Raw genomic sequence first — 20,515 nt, 5'->3', positions numbered from 1 at the left:
ATAAACTTATTACAACTATAGTGTATAGCATAAATTTACTATGACTTTATTATTTTACTCTGATGTTGCAACTTTTGTTGCAGCTTTTAAATATAAATCATCCTAGTTCCTAATTGTGCTAGTTTGAAGCTAGCTAGAATGTTTTGGGGAGAAGGACTAGATCATAGGCTGTGAAAGGAAAAAAATGGTGATGTCTACTTCCCTCAGAGCCTTGCTGAACAAGAAATGAAAACATTAGATAACACTCTGGCCATTTTCTCTCACTCTGGCTTGGGCTGCTGACTGAGCTGCATCTCTCTAACACACCTTCCACTCACCTTTGCTTCTTAACCTCTTGGCCGAACCTCCATTCTTCCCTGGGACTGGGGGAAGGTTGAGAAGGGCAGGGGGAAGGTGTAGGGGTGATTGAGTGCCCCTCCTGGGGACTCAGGTTTCTGGGAGGGGAGTTGTGTTTCTGTATTACCTTTTACCTTGTATATTTCTGTCTATAACTGTATATACTGTAAATATCTGCTTGTATATTGTGCTAGCTGTAAATGTAAGCTTCATTCCTATTTCCAGAGCCGTCTGAGTCTAGTCTGGGTAATTTCAAAAGTGTGGGGGAGCAGGGACCACCCAAACCATCACACTAATCCTTTTAAAACAAGAGCCTTGTTAATCCTACTGGTCTGTAGCAGAAGCCTAGAACGCCACCCGTTTCTCTGTGCTCAACTGACATAAAAATTAACAAAAACACCAGGAACACTGGACCTTTGCCTGTGTGACACGTCAGACTTAGATCACACCACTGGCAAAAAAAACCTCAGTACCACTATTGCTCTGTGGTTTTGCGAAACTATTCTAAAAGCAGCTTACCGCAAGGAGTTGTAGATAAACTAAGTAAACAGAACAGAAGAACAGTGTTTGTATGTTTTCATAACTGATGAGCACACTTCATGCAATCCAGAGACCTCCTAGAACAGCTTTGCCTTTGCTGTTATAGCCTGGGAATGTTTGTTTACTCTCCGGACCCCGAGGTCAGAGGGGACGAAAGCACGGCAGCAAAGCCCGAAGAGCCGGTAACTCTCTCGAAAGGCACAAGCCGCGGGTTAGCAGGACGGCTCTACGTTTTCGCGGCCGCCTAGCAGGTACAGGCAACGCAGGTAGCCGCCGCTGCCTACCCCTAGGAGACAGGCGGCAAAAGCAAGAGAGTTCCCTCACGAAACCAGGCCTATCCTAGTTAAACGCGCACTGCACAGACAGGCCCGGCAAGCATCCTCCGCCCCTCTCGGCCCCGGCCGACCGGTCCGGCGCCTCACTTACCTCCCACCTCCTCGGCGCCCTCCAGCAGGATGTCCTTAGTGAAGCTGGAGATCTGGCCAGTGAGCGATGACAGGCTGCCTCCCACCTGCCCCAGAGACTGACCTAGTCCTGAGCCCAGCCCACCCAACCACGACGCCATCGCCGCCGCTCAGACGGTTTCGGGCCTCGTTCAGCCCCGCACCGGACGGCCTTCACCGCTGGCAGTCGGCTCCCGCGGGTGAGGGGACGGCCTTCTCCCTTTTCCCCGTTACAGAGGGTCAGAAATCCTGCTGCGGAGTAAGCAAACCGTTCTCGGCGACCCCTCCGCCACGCACATTCCCCCAGCACAGCCCGGCCCAGCTCAGCGACTCCTCCCGGCTCTGGCAGCCTCTGCCACCTCGACGGTCGCCATGACACCAGCTCCCGAAACACCATCGACAGCGGCCGCTACCGGCTGGAGCGCCCCGGCGGCGGCGCTGACGTACGCTCGGCAGCGAGGGCTGCCGGGACAGCGGTGGAGCTGCCGGGGATTGGGCAGTACCGGCAGCTGCCGCCGGCCGCCAGTGCCGGTCGTGAGGGCGGCGAGCACCCGGCAGCCGAGACGGCGTCCGTGCGAGCTGCGCGGCTACTCCTCGGGCAGGCAGCAGGCCCCGGGCGGGGGGAATGCGCGGTTTTAAAAGGTGCCTTTTGTCACAGGAATAAAACCCAGCCGCGGTGCGTAGTCGAGTGTGAGCCGCTGCCGCTGGGTCTTCCCTGGCAGCTGCTGCGGCCGGCGTCTCGCCGGCTGTGAAAAGTAAACCAATCCACCTTAGGTTTTGCAGAAGCACAGGTGGGCGAGCCCAAAAGAGGCAGCAAAGCGGTGGCGGTCAGAAGCGGTAGGTGAGGCCACGCACTCAGCCCGTCCACAGCACTGGGCGAAGGGGACACGGACGACGGGTCGGGGAGGCGCTGGCCACTCCACGGCCGCCTGGGCCAGAGGCGCTCTCTGAGTAACAGGACTCCGACCGTTGCTACTTAACGCACGGCGCGGCTCAGGTGTTACTAACAAATCGCTCCCAGAGTAGACATACGTTGTCTTCGCACGTGTTTTTACACAAAATACTTAAATTCCTGCAATACCACCCCTTTTCTACTTTGGATGCAGATTCACTGAGCCATACGTAAGAGTTTACCATATTTTGTAATGCCATGTAAGGCAAGACGTCAAGAAAATGGCACAAAGGGCTTCCCTGTCCCCTCCCCCCCAAAGAAAACCCCAACAAAACCAAAAACTAGAACCTATTTTTTTAGCTGAGTGGCTTTCGTCTACTGTTAACAAGGTACACAGAAGTCATCTGGTATATGCTATACATACAGCTATAAAACCAGCCCATTCTGTCACAAAACAAACGTGGATTGGGGTAGCAAACCGGGAAGCATGAGCTTGTTTTTACAATTAGAAAAGATGCTACATCGTTTAAAATTGCATAACTAGAACCAGCACCAACTTTCTTCATAATAGGTGTATTTTCTTATACGTTTTAGAATATCAGATTAAAAAAATAGGGGGAGGGGATGATGAAATACCAGTTAAAAGCAACAGAAAGTTACCCCACCACTACTGCGTATACACACCCGGTACAAAACTCATGGATTTCAAAGAGGAGGTTTCCACAGGAGATGATTCTGTGTCCAACCCACATATAAAGGAAAGCACACAGGCCATTACTTGGGTGAAGAGAGAAATAGCAGAAGCTATAGCCATATTTATTTTAAAAAGTGGTATCAAATACAGCCATATATATTTGTGGCTATTTGGAGAGCATTTTCAATATATCAAACAGCAGTACTATTTTCCAGTGAAAACAATGACAAAGCATTTCAACTCTTCTTTCTTCTTCAAATCTTTTCAGTGCTATATGCTTTATATGTACAAAATAGAGACAAAAATGGTATAATAATTCAGAGCTGAAGATGTGATGCTGAAAGCAGAGTCTCAGGATGAAAAATTACGAAAATTATTTCTAAAATACAGAACTATTAGTTAAGAGATGAAAAAAAACCTCCCTTAAAAAATCCTGACTCTACACTGTGTAGTACACATTGGGTGTCACGTAGCAAAAAAATAAAATTTCATCAGTGCGTGCATGCTTTAAAGACTTTTATTTCTTTTTGCTCAGTGGCATTTAAATACTACTACACTCCTTTCTGTTCAGACCCTCAGTTCACACAGTGGCTATACCGGGGTGGGGGGAAGCACATTTAAAAAACAAAGAAAACAAACAAGAACCTCAAGAAACAAAGCAACCAAACATACACCTCAAGGTACTAAAAATTATTTGCTTTTCTTAAACAAGTAAAAACACTACTTGATGAAAACAGTTGAAACCACCTGTATTTTAACATTCTGAAGAACTGTAATTGGGGAAGGAGGTCACTATGGCAGGTAAAATACTAAAGCATTCCCTTCATGTCTGAAATGCAAATAAGGACTAAACACTAGACTCTAGTAAATGCCTTAAAAACCACAGTTCAGCCATGCTGAGAAGGATTTATCACTGAAAGAATGCACACCATAAAAACGAGATCACCTTTTTATTGACAGGTTCTTGGTAAGTCCACACATTCTGAACTGTGTTATAAAAATATGTATTGTCAGCAGTTAGTATTAGTCTTTTCCTTTGGTGCAGTTAACACATGTAGCTTTAATTGCTACCTTTTACATGCCTGACTAGGCAGATATGCTTGCTTTATCAACTCGACATTCCTCTGAAAACTCAATTACTATTTGTAGAGTGACAGTGTCTCTACACAGAAAGGAATATGGTTAGCCCTGTAATGCTGTAATGACTGACACAGTTGCTCTTTTCAGGCACTGTTGCTGTATGTTCCTTACATATTAAAACACTTGGGTGATGAACTTGAAACATTACATGAATGTTCAAATGCAAAGGCTCATGCTTTTGTAATTACAAGAATATGTATTTGTCATGGGTCACACTTAAAGCAATTTAAGGGGCTTAATTTTTAACCTAGGGCTGCTATACAGCTATAGAAATAACACATTTTTATTATATTAAGAGAGGATAAAAGGTCCAACCAAGGTCCACATACTGGTATCAAATTTACAGCCTATACCTTTTTATAGAAATCAGTCTTATTTCAGAATCAGTTTATGGCACAACAAGTAGAAGGTAAATTAAAGCTGCAGATAATTTACAAACAAGTAGAGAAATAATTCAATGCTTTAGAGATTCCTAATTTCAGTTTCATATAAATTTTTAACTGAAAGCTGAAATTCATATCCTGAAAAATAGAGCATTTCAAAATGGTGTACACACAAGGCCTTTCAAAGCCATTTCTTAGCCATATCAAATCGAGACAATACATATTAATAACAATGTGCACAACAGGATTATCTTTAAAATTTAAAACCAGTTTTTAGAAAGCAGTGCTGTCATGTCAAAATCCATAGTTTTACACATACCAGTGGTTCTGATGACATTAGCGGAAATTCAACACAAAGGAAAACAGAATCTAGCCCGATCACATAATATTCTAAACTATAAACCACTGCTGTAAACAAATCTTTACTGAGAGGTAAGAGCCCTTTAGTGTACAGTACTACTTGATGCTGAATGTGTATTTCCATCTAGCTACCATTAATTTCATACTAATTAAATGTAACTACTGTGCAATGACAGTATTTATATAAAGACATTTGGGGGTATCTTGTAAAGATTCTTAGAATGCCTGTGCTAACTGTTAATGCATTAAGTGGACTACAGCTTACATACTCTATGATGTATTTCCACATAGTTTATATGTAAACAGAATTTGTATTTCAAGCACCATTTAGAAAAATGAAACATCTCCACTGTTGGATGGAAGTCAAAAGTCAGGTTTGGTCACCCTGGTACACATTCATTCTGTATCTCAAAACAAATGTCTTACAACCGCTAGCAAAAGCAATCTCACATACTTTGTTTCTCATTTTTTCTCAGGGTCAGAAACAGCATGATAAAAAATTTTAAGGTGCATGAATAAAGGCCATTCCTGAAAAAGCTGCAACATTCTGACAGACACTCATAAAAAGCATTTCAACATCCACACAGACAAATATTCATTCTTAAAAAAACCCTACTTGCACAGGGGTCATTTCAGATTGCAGGAATGCACCTTATGAGTGTGGCACTGACTTTATGGCACCTAAAATCCCCTTTCCTCCTGTCTCCTAGAGTCAGTTGCAGCTCTTTCATACTGAAAGGCCAGAATGAAGGATTGAGCTTGAAGAAAAAAAATACTGCAGAAGAGGTAGAACAGAAAACCTTTTTAACCCAACTGATTTGCACTATCTTTTAAAGACAGTTGTTTAACTGGAAAAAGTACAAGAAAACAAAAATGAAACAAAAAAGCTCAAAACAAACAAGCAACAAACCAAAAGGCCAAAATTGAATAGACCAGTGAAAAAAATAATTCTATTTTAAACACAGATCTGAAAGTTTTACTGTTGGAACTGCAAATAAAACCAGAAAGTGTTAGAAGGCTGTAAGTCACTGAAAGGTTCAGGAATAACTTCATAATCAACAACACACTGAAGATTTTTCTCCTGAATTGCCAATTATAAATATGTGTGTTTCTCATAGAGAAAGGGTCATTTCAAAAGTGGACAGCAAGATGAAAAAGTTGATCTTAAGTTACTCAGAATAAACAATCACAAAAAAGTTATCTAAGATAAACAGAATTTAATTATTTTTTCCCATTTTAAGTGATTCCTTGTAAAGAACTTAGTCATTTACGAGCACATGTTATTACTTGTATCTATTTTTTCCATTTTGGTACTGAAGAAAAATCAGTTGAAGCTGGGTTTTGGCATCTTCTCTATTTTCCACAGAATTCTTCAAAACAATTTAAACTTGTTTTTTAAATGCAAGTTACAGCTGCTACACTTGTCTAACTTGGTTTGAGTGAGAATTTTAATACAGTTAACTTTTGTGAACAGGTGTTCTGTAGTAGGAGTGCTACTGTTTTGTAAATTAGTGCAATTTTTTTTTGCATTTGTTGATTCCCTCTAACCTCTGACCTCCAGCCCCGCTTCCATAATTCTGAAATGAACCCTGCTTGTGCAACATCCACACAGTAAAATGTTAATGGAGATTTAGTGTTTTGACAGTAATGAGGGGGAGGAAGTTACGTCATTTCTCCTCTTCTGTGTTTAAGTGGTTTCTAACAGATTCCAGAGACATATTCATTGCTGCTTGAAGCATGTCCTCTTCACTCATGTCACCTCCTAAAGAAAATAAATGCATATTCATTACAATAAATGAACAAAGCTAGTTCTGAACTCTAGTTAAAGATTTTCATTGTTCCGTTTGTCCACACTTACCTATCTACATCCCACCCTCAAAACTAGTTCTGATCTTGTTTTCTAAAATAGTTTTGCACTAGATATCCATCCACAAGAAGAACTAGCACATTAATTTTGAATCATTGATACCAAGCACTACTAAGGCCTACATCCTTATGTTCCACTAGTTTTTGTCAAGTTTATTACATTGTCATACAACTTTAAAAGTTGTTTAGTAAACAAATTTTGAGCACAAATAAAGATTACATTTTGTACTGTTCAAGCCAAAGAAGACAGAGCAAAGCCAGAACTCAAATGGCCTAATACTTATGCTCTTCACTCTCAAAGACAGTAACAATTGTAATAGTCTGAATTGCTGCTGGAGGCAGACAAGGAAAGTCAGGAAACAGTTCACAGCAAAGGTGGAAAAGACATCATTTCAGTGTTTGAAATCAGTTTAAGAAGCAATACCTGAATCAGCTTCTGGAGTGCCTGAGCTTACAGTTGGCTTATCACGTACATTAGGGGTTTGTTCTTGCTGCTGCAGCTGTTGTTGCTGCCTGAAAGTGTTACAAATTTAAGACAGTAAGACTAACATCAGTAGGGACCCGTTTCAAGTCTGTTCAAGAGTGAGAAGTAGAAGCTGTTTGATATAGTAACACTCCTGCACCTAAAATCTCTTAAATCATTTCACTCTAACCTTTAGACACCTATCTTCCCAACACTATATTCCAAGCCACGTAACTATTTCCCCAAATTCAGATATGCAGCATTCTCATTCTCTCACACAAAGTCTAATGCTTCCCATCCATAGCAGTTCTCCCTGATGTTTATTTCCTCCATCACAGAGATACAGAAAAGCTACAACACCCCAACTATGCATTAAGAAGACATTCCAGAACAGCAACATAAATGATCAAGAATGCTTTCATGTGATGCACATTAGAAGCATCATTACCAGAAGCAAAGTCTTAGAGAATAAAGATTTTACTTCAGGAAGATCATTACAGCCATTTAAAACATTTAATTAAAAACACTTCTATAACACATTTTGTTTCTGTCTTTATATGCCTGATTCTGCATTACTAACAGATCCTCTCTTTACAGATTTCTCTGCTTCTCAGGAACCACCTGAGAATAGCAGAGCTCAGGTGCTGTTAGGAAAACAGGTGAAGAGCATAAAGTTGGACCTCAGAAATCCACTTGCACCACAAAAGCACTGGGGGGAAAAGAAATAAAAATCACACATGTACTTTTGCATGTGGGTTTCTGTCAACTACTTTACTTTTCAAAATACGCTTGTCTTCTCCTTCGCAGTTCTTCTGAAGAAAGGGAGTCAGTCTGACTGGTGTGGGGCGACTGAGGAACATTCTGTGGTACAGAGGCTGGGAAGTCACTTCGACGGCTACCTAAAATCAGAACATGCCATATCCTACTAATTACAGTAACATTTAGTGAGTAAATTAAATATAGCTTAAGAAAACATCTTCCAACTTGAACGGAATAGTTCCTAGTTCACTTCATACTACCTCTCCTCCTCACCTTAGGACTGTTTCCCTTCCCTTCTGCCACTCTTGGACAATTTAGTCTTGTTTCTTAATATTACCATCAACAAAACCATGAAAGTTACAATTTTTCAAATAGCAGAATGGAGGTAGCTACAAAAAATACAGAGAGCCTGATGCACGCTGGAAAAGGTGTCTGACTGACACAGATATTAGTAGACACTTAATGCCTAAAGCAACATGAACAATGCAAGAGAAATTTAGATGAGCACTGCACCTTGCATGCTGAGTTGAATAGCTCTGCGAAGATCAGCTTCTTCATCTTCCATATCAATTTCCTGCCTACTCAGAGCCAGTGCTTTCTGAAAATTCTCTTCATCTTCATCTAACATGCCTGTTCCATCAAAAGGATGGTTAATTTCTATTGCCTGGTCCACATCACTTCTGGGTAGTCTGTGAATAGATAGATTTATGGCAGATTTTCAACAGAAATATTAACTTCTACTGCAAAATTTAAAGGAAATATTTTCTGCTGATTCTGGGTTTTTTTAAACTTTGGAAAAATACTTCTATCGTGAAAATGCCTTATAAACTAACATTTTCATTACTACTTGAAAAAGCACAAAGAGGCTCCAAGCAAACCTTGCAGCTGTGAAAATGCACATTTGACAAGAACCTGTTTAATAGTTTCAAAAATAGTAAGCCTGCAGGAAATAGATGGTACTAGAACCTATCACTATTTCAACAGTTACCTCAGCAGAAATTACTGCATGTTGCCTCCTTACAAAGCTTTGACATCCATACTAGAGCAATAGATCCTCTGTAAACTATACACACTTTCCATGTTACTGCACATAGTTTGTTTTTTATTCCATCAATTTACCTTTATTCCCACCAGTTAACCTTTACTAAGTGGAGTAAATAATGATCAATTAATTACACTTAAGCCTTTTTATCAGTATGCAATTTAATCACTATAAAAATATGATAATGCTATTGTAGAAGTAGTATCTTATATGCTTTCAAGGATGTTTCATATTAGCATTAGGCATCACAACAAAGCAGCACTACATTTACAATGAAATTATTTCAAAGGGAATGCTGTATGATTTAAATGCAGTGGAATTATTTAAATAGGCTTCTTCTGGCACTAGCTGGGCATAATTATGGATTGATTACTACTAACCATATACTTTGGTAAGATTTGCTACCCATTTTACTATAATTGGCAAAATATACTAATACTGAAGTTAAAAGTCTGCACTATACAACGTGGAAAAATTGAATCCTTTTAAGGGCATATTCTATCAACTTGCTTTTATGGTATGCAACAGTGAGTAGTAAGCATATTGCACTCAAGGTACTTCTAATTACTCCAAAATGGAGGTTGTTTCAATGTAGGCATTAATCGTGGAATGCAGTCATACTGAACATTATTCAAATGAAATCTTTTACCTTACCTCTGATCTCTTGACTGTGCTGTCTCTTCTCCAATTAGTTTTGGTCTCTGCATCTGCTGTACCCGAATCATCTGCAATAGCTGATCAGCCTCACATTCTGGCAGGTCACCTTTCACTACAAATATGGAATAACCTGAGAAAAACAAATCATAAGTCTACAGCATTAAGGTGCATGCACAAACATTCTGAAAATGCACACTGTATGAAACACAATGATGTGCAGTTTATTACAATGTAAGGCTCTACCTTTTTTTATAAGGACTTGGGTTATTCCACTATTTCAAATCATAAAACTAAGGGTAGTTATCTGAATACATATGTTCTAATAAATAATTATTATTACCTACTTTTAATTAATGAGATTTAACATCTGCAAGTTACTATTACCTTCCTGTTGTAATTGAGCCAAGAAAAGTGCAAGATATGTATCTGATATTAGTTCTGGACCCATCAACAGAGAGTTCAAGTTAAACCACTGTAATTAAGAAAAAAAAAGGGTTGAGAGAACAAATTAGCATAATGATTACTTGGTAATCCATTTCTGTACATTGTGGTTAATTTCTTATGATGGAATCAAGTAAAACAAATGCTCAAATTAGAAGTCCACTGAAGAACAACACCGATACTGCTACAGGTTACCCTTCAAATATTCTTCAGCTAACAGGTCTCAAGTAGGGAAACTACTTCATACTCTCTCCCATTATTGAAATCTGCCTGGTAGCAGTGTAAGACAAATAAAGTAAAATATAATGGTAGAAGAATTATTTCAGACATTGTTCCCAAACTCTGCTCAACCCTAGTTATAAATCTGTGTACAGATTAACAAAGGAAGAAATTCCTCGTAATGTAATACTGTAGTTTAAGAAATAATTGGATAAAGGAAATAAAAGCTGCATTATCTCCATGAAATACTCTCCTTAAATCACACTGTCTTTTGTTTAGTTCTGGAGTAATTAACTCAAGTTTATCATGTGTCGATAATATGGCTTCATATTACAATAGTAGACACTAGACAAGCATGCATAGTATTTCTAATTTCCTGAAGACAATTATTCCTTTATAATAACTCTTCTGAAGGAAAAAAAATATATATATAGTCAACATGGATGACAGATATGTTGTTTTTTAAAAACAGACTAATATTACAACCAATCTGGAGAGTCTTTTTATACCGTACTTGTTTGGTATCCAATTTTAACCAGGAAGCACCATTTCAGATAGTAAGAATACTATCTCCATTCTCACAAAAATGACTACTCATTCATCATAATCAATACTCTATTTATGTAACCAAACTTCCATATATGCAGTCATAAGACTTGCAGGCAGGGCCATGCTATAATTCACCTGGAATAAAGGTAGGTGACTGTCTACTATTCTGTCAGTCACTCATTTGTCAACAACACCCTTTGCTACTAGAAAAGGGTAAGAAGATCAATGGTGCAGGTGTGTAAACAAATACCATAGACAGATTAGAGAAACTTTTAAAAGGGAATCTGGAAAATGAAGGTTTAGTGGACTAATTTTGCTTTAACAGAAGAGAAGCAGGTCAAATCTAAACCAACCCATGCTGTCTATCTTTTCTCATTACTCTCTAGATAACAGACACCTAAGTGTTGTCTTCACGTGGTTACAAGCTAGACATACAAGCAAAACACATCCTCCCTCTGACCTGGAACATTTTGGGCTAGAATGCTATTTCACAGAATTCCCCCCAACATATACGTATGTAACTTTCCCATACTTCTAAGAGGACTATTCAATCTTTTAGATACCAAGTATACAAAAGTTGTCTTGTCAATATTAGCCATACTTTTAAACTACAGCAGAACCAGCAATTTAGTTTATTTACTCACAGGAGAAATTCATGTTGTTGTGGGCTCTGTGGTTGCCATTGCTTGTGGGAGGGGGTTTTGCTGTGGTGTTTTGGGGGTGTTTTTGTGGTGTTTTGTTGGTGGAGAGAATTGGTTTGGGGGTTTTTGTCTGTTCACTGTTGTTGTTTGTTTTATTCAGGGTTGTTTGTTTGGTTTTGTTTTTTTACTGGATGGCAACACAGGCACCAGCTACGAAATGAACTGAATGGGCAAAGAGACTCCCGTCCACTACTGTGGAAACTAAACACTTAATTTGTGAATGTTTTCTAAGACCAAAAAACAACACCCTGAAAAACCTGAACTGGCTTATGTTGCAAGATCCAGAATGATGATTTGCTACTGAAATAAAATGCTACATTTGCATTAAAAAGGACACGCACATGACTTCAGCTATTAGAGATGTGCCACATACTTGTCTGACCATTCCTCACCTTCAGTAACTATTTCCTGCTTATAATACCATTGCTTCAGAAAATAGTGCAAATTGTTATTCTACTTTACCCATCCTTATTCCAACAGACACTAGTGGTCACAAATATTAGTGCATTGAAATTTGGACTTTTTCTTATACCTACTGTCCATTTAAACACAATCTTCCTGCTATTTTTTAAGCAGAAAAAAAGAGAAAAGAGCTTAAGACATTATACTACCAACACTGCAGCTCCCTAGAGGACAGGTTTACTAATCCTAGGATCTTTTTCCAGGCAAGTATTAATAAACAGCTGCCAGGCATTTTTCTGACTTAACATACATTTACTCTTTTGTGGTTTTTGTTAAACAAGATACTACTGAAACAAACTGCAACAGAAGTTTGCAGAAGGCCAGCACATGGTCCACTCACAACCACTTTTCCACCCCGATTCTGAAATCAATTTTTAATTAAAAAAGAAGGCAATGTCACCTGTTTTCCTAACTTTCGAACTGTAAACCAGTGCTCCTTATAATTACAAATAAATGACTTTTCATTTCTGTAAAAAAAAGAGAAAAACAAAATGCATAGATAAAATACTCTAATATTGGAGTACATATTAATATTGCAGTTAATACCATTAACTTAAATAATAGATTTTCAGTAATACAACTGTTACAGAGTACTCGTACTGCTTTTATAATAACTAATTAGTTGTCAACACTATTGAGATCTCTATATACCTGTGATACCACAGACACTGATATATCATGAAGGCACAGAGGACAGATGCTCACATATACACCCAAAAGGAAAAAAAAATAAAGACAGAGGATATGAAAGCACCATGCTTGAAACAGTGTTTTTAAATTGTCAATTAAGAGAACTATTTTTCCAGTGAAATGAAAGCAGTGTGCTAAAGAAAATAAGTGTCTTACACAGGATCGATCCCAAGCCTCTGATACTCTGGGCTGTTGAAGAGGATTAGTTCTAAACCCCAAACTTTCAAGGCATTGCTTATAACCTGTCAAAAAACAGCACTTTTCATAAGTCAAACAAACCAAATCTAAATTTAAGCAATCAAATATTAGCTGCTATCAACAATCATAGTGTTTCTATAAAACTTAGATTTCAAAACATAGCCAGCAAACATAAGATTGCCCTTATTCAAAACACAGGTGTCATGAATCCACAAGCCAGCTTAATACACCGTATCTAAGAGAAAGTAACAAACCCAGTATTTTAACTGAGATGTGTTAAGAAGCTTGCTCCACTAGGCAAACTTTACCACCCACAAACATTACTGAAGTTATCTCTCTGCTCTCATTGTACCACTCTGCATTCCCTCCCTGCAATGCATCTGCCTCCTCTACAGTGACTATTGGAAAGTTTTGCAGTGCTCAGCTGTCATAGGGTCAGGTATATTAGCACCAACTCTTTAAAGCTATCTCAAATAATGGCTGCAAGAAATTTTAAATTAACAATCCATATACATTTCAGCAAGCCAAAGATGCAGCAAGTGAGCACAACAACAGGACAAAAAAGCAGAAAATGAGGAAGCATTTCTTTCTTCAGCTTCAATATTGAAGCAGCACAATCAAGAATACAAGAAATGCCAAAAAGTGTTTTGCCAAAGACAGCTCTGCTCTGCCATAAGTAAATGAGGCTCTTGAAGGATTCCAGAACATTGAAAAGCACATCTGAAAGCTTGGGAGACAAAGGTGCAAAGCACTGCCTTCAGCTCTAGACATAAGTCTCAGTTTTGTATTCAGTACCTTTTTTCATTCAGTTTTAAATATTTATTACTACTTTTTCATTATGATTCTATTAAAAACAAACAAACACACACAAAACAAACCATGCAAAACAAAGAAAAATCCCACAAACAGAAACCCCACAAATAAAAAACCCAAACCACAGAAAACCACCACCAACAAAATACCCAAAACACAAACAGTAACAAAATCTCACAGCTCTCGAGCATCACACAGTGTGTTCTTAAAAATCAGAATGCAGATAATGCAGGTTTTTTTCTTCTGCAAGTTGCTGTGGTAAGCTGTAATCATTGCCAAGGGCTTTATGGTCTACAATTTAAGAAAAACTCAAGTCTGCTTTTTCCCCTGTAGTCTGTAGAAGCCAAGATCTGCACTCAAAGTGCCTCTAAGAAGCAAACTGGAAATGAAGCTTATTGGCAACAGGTGTCATACCACAAGTCATGAGTCCATGCTTCCACTATGTGTTTAAGGGCCCATAACCAGAAGAACTGCAAGTCACTGCTCTTAAATGGAAAACACTGTGAAGATTTACATGTCCAGCACTTGATTCTCTTAAGCCTAACTGGAAACTAGATGAAAAAGCACAATGCCATTTAAATTTTATGAGAACACACATATTGCATGAGTTGAAAATTCTGTCAGTATAAAGCTGGGCTTACTTGAATGGAGAAGAATCCACTATCATCCATATTTACTGAAGGCTGCTGCTCAGTGTGAAGTTGGAAGGGAGAAAAGGGGAAAATGGTGTAAGCATAAAAGGACAGAAGTAATTCAGTTTTGAAAATAAATATAACTGCACATACTTCAAGCAGTAACTCAGTAAATCCTAGTTGTCAAGGCTAATTACAATGCCCACATCAGCTTTTTAATTAAAAACCCAAACCTTTAAATTAGAAATGCTTGGTGCTTAATGGACAGGGAGGCAGGGGAACTTCTGCTTTTAATTCTGCCACTGCCTTATACAGATGGAAGACAAATTGCTGATGCTTCTCCTCACCATGCCTGGAGGTGATGTGGCTTTCTGCAGAATTATTGTAAACCTGTATTAGCAATATTTGACAATGCCAAATATAACAGGCACAAATGAAAAGGCCTATATAGTTAAGAAGTTTTAGCAGTAGGAACTTAATCTTCTCTAGCTATGCAAGAATAGCAGGTATGTGCTATACAAGAATAGGTATCAGGCAAATATCAAACAACTGCAAATGATTTTACCTGTAAAAATGTTCTATATTCTTCACTAGACACTCCTCCTTCTGCCATTCTCATTCTTTCTTCCTCATCCAACTGCTGTGCAATAGAGGATAATTCAACAGGGCTAAAATATTCTCCTTGGAGCAAATTATTCAGACAGTGCTGAGCACACAGTGAGCCTTCTTGCTAACATTGGAAGAGGAAAAAAGGCCAAAGACAATAAAAAAATGTTAATGTTTTAGTCTGTAAAATGACTCAACCACTTCATTCTGGCAAATTTCCTGTCTTCCACACTCACCCAGAAAGCCATAAATTCTTCAGAGGTACACTGCAAGATGTAGACTAGAACCCTCCCATCATTTTGATGGCAACAAAAAAGCCCACCACCACATACAATACTTTTTTCCTCCAAAGAAATAAATTCCACATAAAAATGTTGGTTTTGAAAACACTAAAAAATGCCAGTGGCCCAACCATATTAAATAAGGACTCTGCAACCATTAGGACAATGGATTCTGCTCTCTTCCAAAGCACTACTATGTCCTTCCTATAACAAAAAACTCAAGACTAGACATTAAAGCATGAGATGCTGTCCTTGTGGGACTACATCCCTGCTGTTAGTCATATGATTAAACTAGAACAGAACAACCTGATCAGGTAGCACAGGTTTCTCCACCAGAATTGAATGAAACTGATTTAGAAACCGAGATATTAAAGTACTTTTGAAAATTAGTTGTATTACAGGCCAAAGTCTTAAATTCACTAAGAGAACATTTCTCTATTTGTACAGTTTTATTTTTAGAGTTATGTCTTTACATTAAATGCAGAAAGGTGGTCTTACAGTTTTGGACATGAATTTTTAGTGGAGTTTCTCCCCCCAGAGAAAATACTGCACCTTTCCACTATCCAAAATCCCTTCACTGAAATCCATCCTGTTATAACCAGCTTTTGGTGTCTTCAAACACTTGCATATTATCAAAGGATCGACTAGCTCCTAATGTATCAGCTCCTTAAGCCACAAATTCTGAAACTCTCATTGTCCTGTTAAAAAAGCCATGTTGCTTAAGGTGTGCAAATTCAAGTGAGAAATGTGCACACATATGTGCCACTTGAAATATTTTGGCAGGAACTGACACAGTGCATTTGATGACAGGGAGTAAATATAATCAGAACTTACTAAAACCTGCAAGAGGTTCAATTAAAGCTTCCACTAAACAACTTCAAAACAATTCTGGTACTCCAATTTAAAACAGACATTGGGGTGGAACTTTTTAACTGACCCAGGAGCAGCTGTTTCACATGTGAAACAGCCAAGACTGTACCTGCCCTTCCCCAAACCTGTAGCAACTACAAAATACAATAACCTTATCATTTCAAACATATTATGCTCTGTCACTTCTATTTCAACAGCATTTTGCAATTTAGCTAGACTGCCACTTACTAAAAAAATACATAACTCCATCATGCCATAGGCGAGGTAAGAAAAGTCCACTTATTTTGCACACATTTTAAAACATAAACTGAAACTCGAGGTCACTGTAGTAGCAGCATAATGGCTAACATTTAACCCTCCCTCTTTGAGCAGCGGCTGGGTAAAACTGCAACGCTTGCCAAGTCTTACAAGCCAAACCCAGGGTGAAAGAATAGTCTCCAGGTTCCATGGGTTTCAGAACAGTACCTTTTCTTCTAAATAAAGTTAGACAGCTATCTTGCTTTAACTGCAACGTAAACTAATCATTACACATGAGCAAAGCATGTAAAATCTATGTGTTAATTTCAATGCCATACAGGTGCAGAGCCATTAACAAAGTAAACGATAATATTTTCGTAGCGTGAAAGCATAAACAAATCGTATTTTGGAACCTGGATAAACCACATTCCACAGAAGCATCTGTCCTCCAAAACAGGAAGCACTGTGCGGCATAAAGCAGCACAGTACACCAACAAGAACTTCCTTAACGGCTCTCCCTTTTCCTGCTCTTTTCACAACTCCAAGCCAGGCTAAATGCAGGGACGCATCTTCATGCTCCTCTCTCAGCCATGCAAACTCTCTCAAGAAGCGTAAGCAGTTGTCGACTGTACCTTCTCATACCTGAGATCTATTTCTAAAGGCCCAACAGAAGCGGATACCGTGTGAGAAAAGGCTGAGGCTCAGACCCAACCTCCTCCGATCTCCAGTAAAAGCATTTTGCCGGCCCACAGAGCCAACAAGCCTAACAGAGCCGAGCCGGCCACCCGCAGCATCGCGCAGGCCCCAGCTCTCCCCCGAGAAAGAAGCAAGCCACTCGGTACTTCATACTTCCACCGGAGGGATGCCGAGAAAAGGCAGCACGGCCCAGCCAGACAGGGCAGGGCACAGTCAAGGTATAATCAGCGGGAACTGGAGTCTGACTCAGGACCCACACGGGGACGGAAGACCCAGACAGAGCCCCTCAGAAAAAGCACTCCTAACTGGGACAGCAAACCCACAGCAGACCTCACACTACGCCAACCTCGCAGGCCGCTACTCACCCGCTCATGGAAGATGAACTCCATGTTTATTGTCAGCGGCCAGCGGCCTCCGCCTCACGTGACCCCAGCAGCCAATCAGACCGCCCCTTGCTCACCGGTCCACCGCAGCCAATCCGAGCCGGCCTCCTGCCCGCCTAGGTCGCCGACATGAGGTTGACGCGAGGGCTGGCAGTAGCGGCAGCGCCTCCTACTGCTAAGGAGGCCGCCAGGTGCTGATCGCTCAGGGCAGGGCAGCGGAAGGCCAAGCCGGCAGATGCGCGCTACCGCTTCTTCCCCTATCATCAGCATGAATTCCGAACGCTCCGATCCACTGTTCCCTCCCCGCGTCACCGTACTTCGCAGCAGTACCCAGCACCCAGACTGCCTTCCCGTTCTTACCCGCCGCCAACCGTAGCACCCTCCCGCGCTCAGCCACAGATGTAGTACCTGCCTGCTGCCGCCGCAGACAGGTCGGTCTACAGAGGAATTCTGGAGAGAAGCTTCCTCGGTCTCTGCATCTATGTTGTGTTCCTTTGAAAGCCAGTTCACAAATGACCTATAAACACGTGAATTCCACACCATACAGGTCAGTAACGAACGATTTTTGCATAGCTTTCCTTTATTACATAACTCTTCCTCCCCTCTTCAGACTATGACTTCCACTGACAAAAGAAATTCAACAGATATAGACTACTAAAATTCCTGGACACATACTAGTAATATAATGAAGTCATTGTCCAAAAAGCAAGATTGGAAATTAAGCTAAGCACTGATGAATCGCAGGTGTCCATCTCTGTATTCCAATGAAAATGTTCTACATTTTGTCAGCAGCCTTTACTTCCATGTAACTTCTTCACCAGGCTTCAGCTCTCTATGTGGAATAAAAAAAAAAGGTTAGTTTTGGTAGAATAATTACTAATAGATGTAATTAATCTACAATAAATCTACCTTGGTTTTGACACTTGTTTATAAAATTAACTTCGGTTGCAATCACTGTCAGTTAGGAATACTGCAATACTGACAGCTTCCTATTTCCAAAGCTTCCATGGATTCAGTCCGTAACTTCCACTCCTTTACACAGAAGAGCTGACCTCTAAGGAATTTACAGTCCTTTCACATAGTGGGATCCAAAAGGAAAAATTCTATTTCTTTTAAGTACAAAAATTTATTACTCATGTGGGAAGAGAACGAGGTGTGAAAACAGTAGGGATTTTTGCAATATGCTAGAACAGCAGCCCACCTTCACGAGCAACTGCAGGAAGGAAAGTGCTAAGGTGAGAGTGGAGTGGATCATGCCATCAGATCGCTTATTCAGAACTCATTGAGGTAAGGGCAGGGTGATAAAAAAGTCCACCTGCAAATTGGTAATACATTTCTACTATTACACCATGCCACGCTGCATGATGTATTTTTTTGTCTGTTGTTTCATTAACCCTATGAGCTAAGGCAGAATGAAGAGAACTGACACCAAAGAGGCAATGCGTTCATCTGTCTAAATTGTTCCTGGATAGTCAGCCAGTAAGCCCAAACTGGTCAGTGTACATATACTCTTCAAGCAAAGATGCAGCAGTTGCCAACATATATGTTAATTTTAACCTCCCTAGTTATTATTTCAAAATGACACAAATTTGTAGAATTTAGTCCAAAAGTGCTGTGACTTTTTAATTTAAGACAGAAGTTTGCTGTAATATACAGAGAAACTAAAAATTCAAGCACTGCCATTTTCACTGAAGTTTTAGAGAGAGGAAGTAAGTTTCCAGATTTCACAACTGAGAATTTCACAGCAGTTAGAGAACCTTTCTTTCATGACTAAGATAGATTCCCAAAGCCCCAATCTTCAGAGGGCATTAGTGATCTGAAACCTTACATGAATGCTTGCTGAAAAGTTTTAGGGCTTTCCTCCCTTTCATATTTGGACAATATCACTGTTATTTTTCATACTTGAAGGCTCCCAAAATGAACAGAGAAGATATTTCCAAAATAACTATATATATGAGACACATCATAAAGCAGACCTTCTATATAACAAGCTCTTGTTTCTGAAGGTAGACAATTTTTCATCGTTCTTTCTGTCCAAATAGCATCCGATCACAAATCCTAAGGGAACGAAGATGTGAACCCAGTGATCACGCACAGCTTGTGGAATATTCACCATGACTGCTAGAAAGAAAACAGTAACAGATAAGAGTTACTGATAAATCTGCACACGGAAACTGTTTCATACCTGGCACCTTTATGCTCACTAGAATCCTACAACAGCATAAACAATAGGAGGGCCATCAAACACTTCCCACAGTCACATGCTGTTTTCAAACCCAGGGGGAGTTCTCTTAGAAATAATCATAACTAGTCTTGGCTTGAGAAATAGGATTTTATCCTAAAATGAATGAAAAACAGAACATCTACGATATCTCTGGTGACACAGTTCAATTTAAACGTTCCAGAGCAAATTACCCTTTCAAATAACATTAACGGCATGTTAGTTTGCTGTTCTGTAAAACATCACAAATGCATTTATAATCTGAAGCCTCGTAGCTGGTGCTTTATTATCGGCCACAAGGCTGAAAGATGAGCTGTTCATAGCGGCCAATTAACAGGCAAGGAATGTAGAACGTTTCTAAAATCCAGTGAGCCTTTTCCAACCTAACCGAAGCTTTCCCGATTTGCATCTTGCTGCAAGTTGTAAGAGACACCATTAAATCATACACCCAGGAGCTCTGCATACTAACAGGGGACACGGCACCGTTCGTCACAGCTGCTGTAGCTCGGCGGTACACGGAACACCGGAGGCAGCGTGGGGGCCTGCGGCGGGAGATGCCGCTCTGTCCCGGCCGCTCAGGTACTAACCCACGGCATTCCTACCAACCTCCTGGTTCCACCGAACGCACAGAAATGCTACCCCCAGTCTGCTTACTAAGGCGACCACCTCCCGCACACCCGTGCCCGCAGGGGCAATAGATCCCTGGAGCTCAGGGATCCCTCCGCCCGACTCAAGTCCTAGCCGAGGGAATAGGAACCGGGCGAAATGCTCCCAGAGAACGCTGACGCCGGTACCACAGAAACACCCCCTCAGCTGCTCCCGCCCCGCCGCGTAGTCCTCAGCCGTTACCGTTTTTCCCTGTCGCGGGGCCTCGCACAGCGGGCACACCAAGGGCAACGGGCGGTGAGGAGGCCGGAGGAGCCCACAGCCTGTGCGGGGAC

The 20,515-nt window shown here is 40.4% G+C and overlaps 3 protein-coding genes and 1 long non-coding RNA gene across 7 annotated transcripts in view; 1 reads left to right on the top strand and 3 right to left on the bottom strand.

Annotated features, from left to right (window-relative positions):
• Nucleotides 1–1,940, bottom strand: part of TRIP11 (thyroid hormone receptor interactor 11) — a 33,901-nt gene extending 31,961 nt beyond the window's left edge. The window contains exon 1 of the mRNA XM_064142709.1: nt 1,303–1,940. Coding sequence (XP_063998779.1) covers nt 1,303–1,441 — 139 coding nt within the window. The 5' untranslated portion in view covers nt 1,442–1,940. The remainder of the gene's footprint in view (nt 1–1,302) is intronic.
• An 81-nt stretch (nt 1,941–2,021) lies between these two features.
• LOC135175001 (uncharacterized) lies at nt 2,022–11,862 on the top strand. The gene is made up of 3 exons (XR_010302174.1): nt 2,022–2,156; nt 7,925–8,061; nt 11,586–11,862. It is a non-coding gene; the product is annotated as an uncharacterized LOC135175001 (long non-coding RNA).
• On the bottom strand, nt 3,839–17,902 carry ATXN3 (ataxin 3). 3 transcript variants are annotated; one of them, XM_064142746.1, is made up of 11 exons: nt 17,762–17,902; nt 14,846–15,010; nt 14,290–14,334; nt 12,794–12,879; nt 12,348–12,414; nt 9,960–10,047; nt 9,573–9,705; nt 8,390–8,565; nt 7,893–8,016; nt 7,079–7,167; nt 3,839–6,550 (listed from the first exon to the last, which is right to left on the bottom strand). In XM_064142746.1, exons 1-11 carry the CDS (start codon nt 17,894–17,896, stop codon nt 6,456–6,458), a joined length of 1,203 nt encoding a protein of 400 aa, XP_063998816.1. In that variant the 5' UTR covers nt 17,897–17,902; the 3' UTR covers nt 3,839–6,455. The 3 variants fall into 3 exon arrangements, with proteins under 3 accessions (XP_063998816.1, XP_063998824.1, XP_063998833.1); XM_064142754.1 differs by having other exon boundaries at nt 17,336–17,844; XM_064142763.1 differs by lacking the exon at nt 17,762–17,902 and adding an exon at nt 16,917–17,283.
• A 13-nt stretch (nt 17,903–17,915) lies between these two features.
• NDUFB1 (NADH:ubiquinone oxidoreductase subunit B1) lies at nt 17,916–20,508 on the bottom strand. Of its 2 annotated transcripts, none has more exons than XM_064142775.1 (3): nt 20,424–20,508; nt 19,330–19,474; nt 17,916–18,185 (listed from the first exon to the last, which is right to left on the bottom strand). In XM_064142775.1, exons 2-3 carry the CDS (start codon nt 19,467–19,469, stop codon nt 18,149–18,151), a joined length of 177 nt encoding a protein of 58 aa, XP_063998845.1. In that variant the 5' UTR covers nt 19,470–19,474; nt 20,424–20,508; the 3' UTR covers nt 17,916–18,148. The 2 variants fall into 2 exon arrangements, with proteins under 2 accessions (XP_063998845.1, XP_063998854.1); XM_064142784.1 differs by having other exon boundaries at nt 19,330–19,471; nt 20,424–20,505.
• Nucleotides 20,509–20,515: the final 7 nt, after the last annotated feature.

Source organism: Pogoniulus pusillus, chromosome 1, assembly GCF_015220805.1.
Source record: "Pogoniulus pusillus isolate bPogPus1 chromosome 1, bPogPus1.pri, whole genome shotgun sequence".
Lineage (NCBI taxonomy): Eukaryota > Metazoa > Chordata > Aves > Piciformes > Lybiidae > Pogoniulus > Pogoniulus pusillus.
Note: the sequence above shows the minus strand (reverse complement) of the source record. Positions and strands in the feature narration are given on the sequence as shown.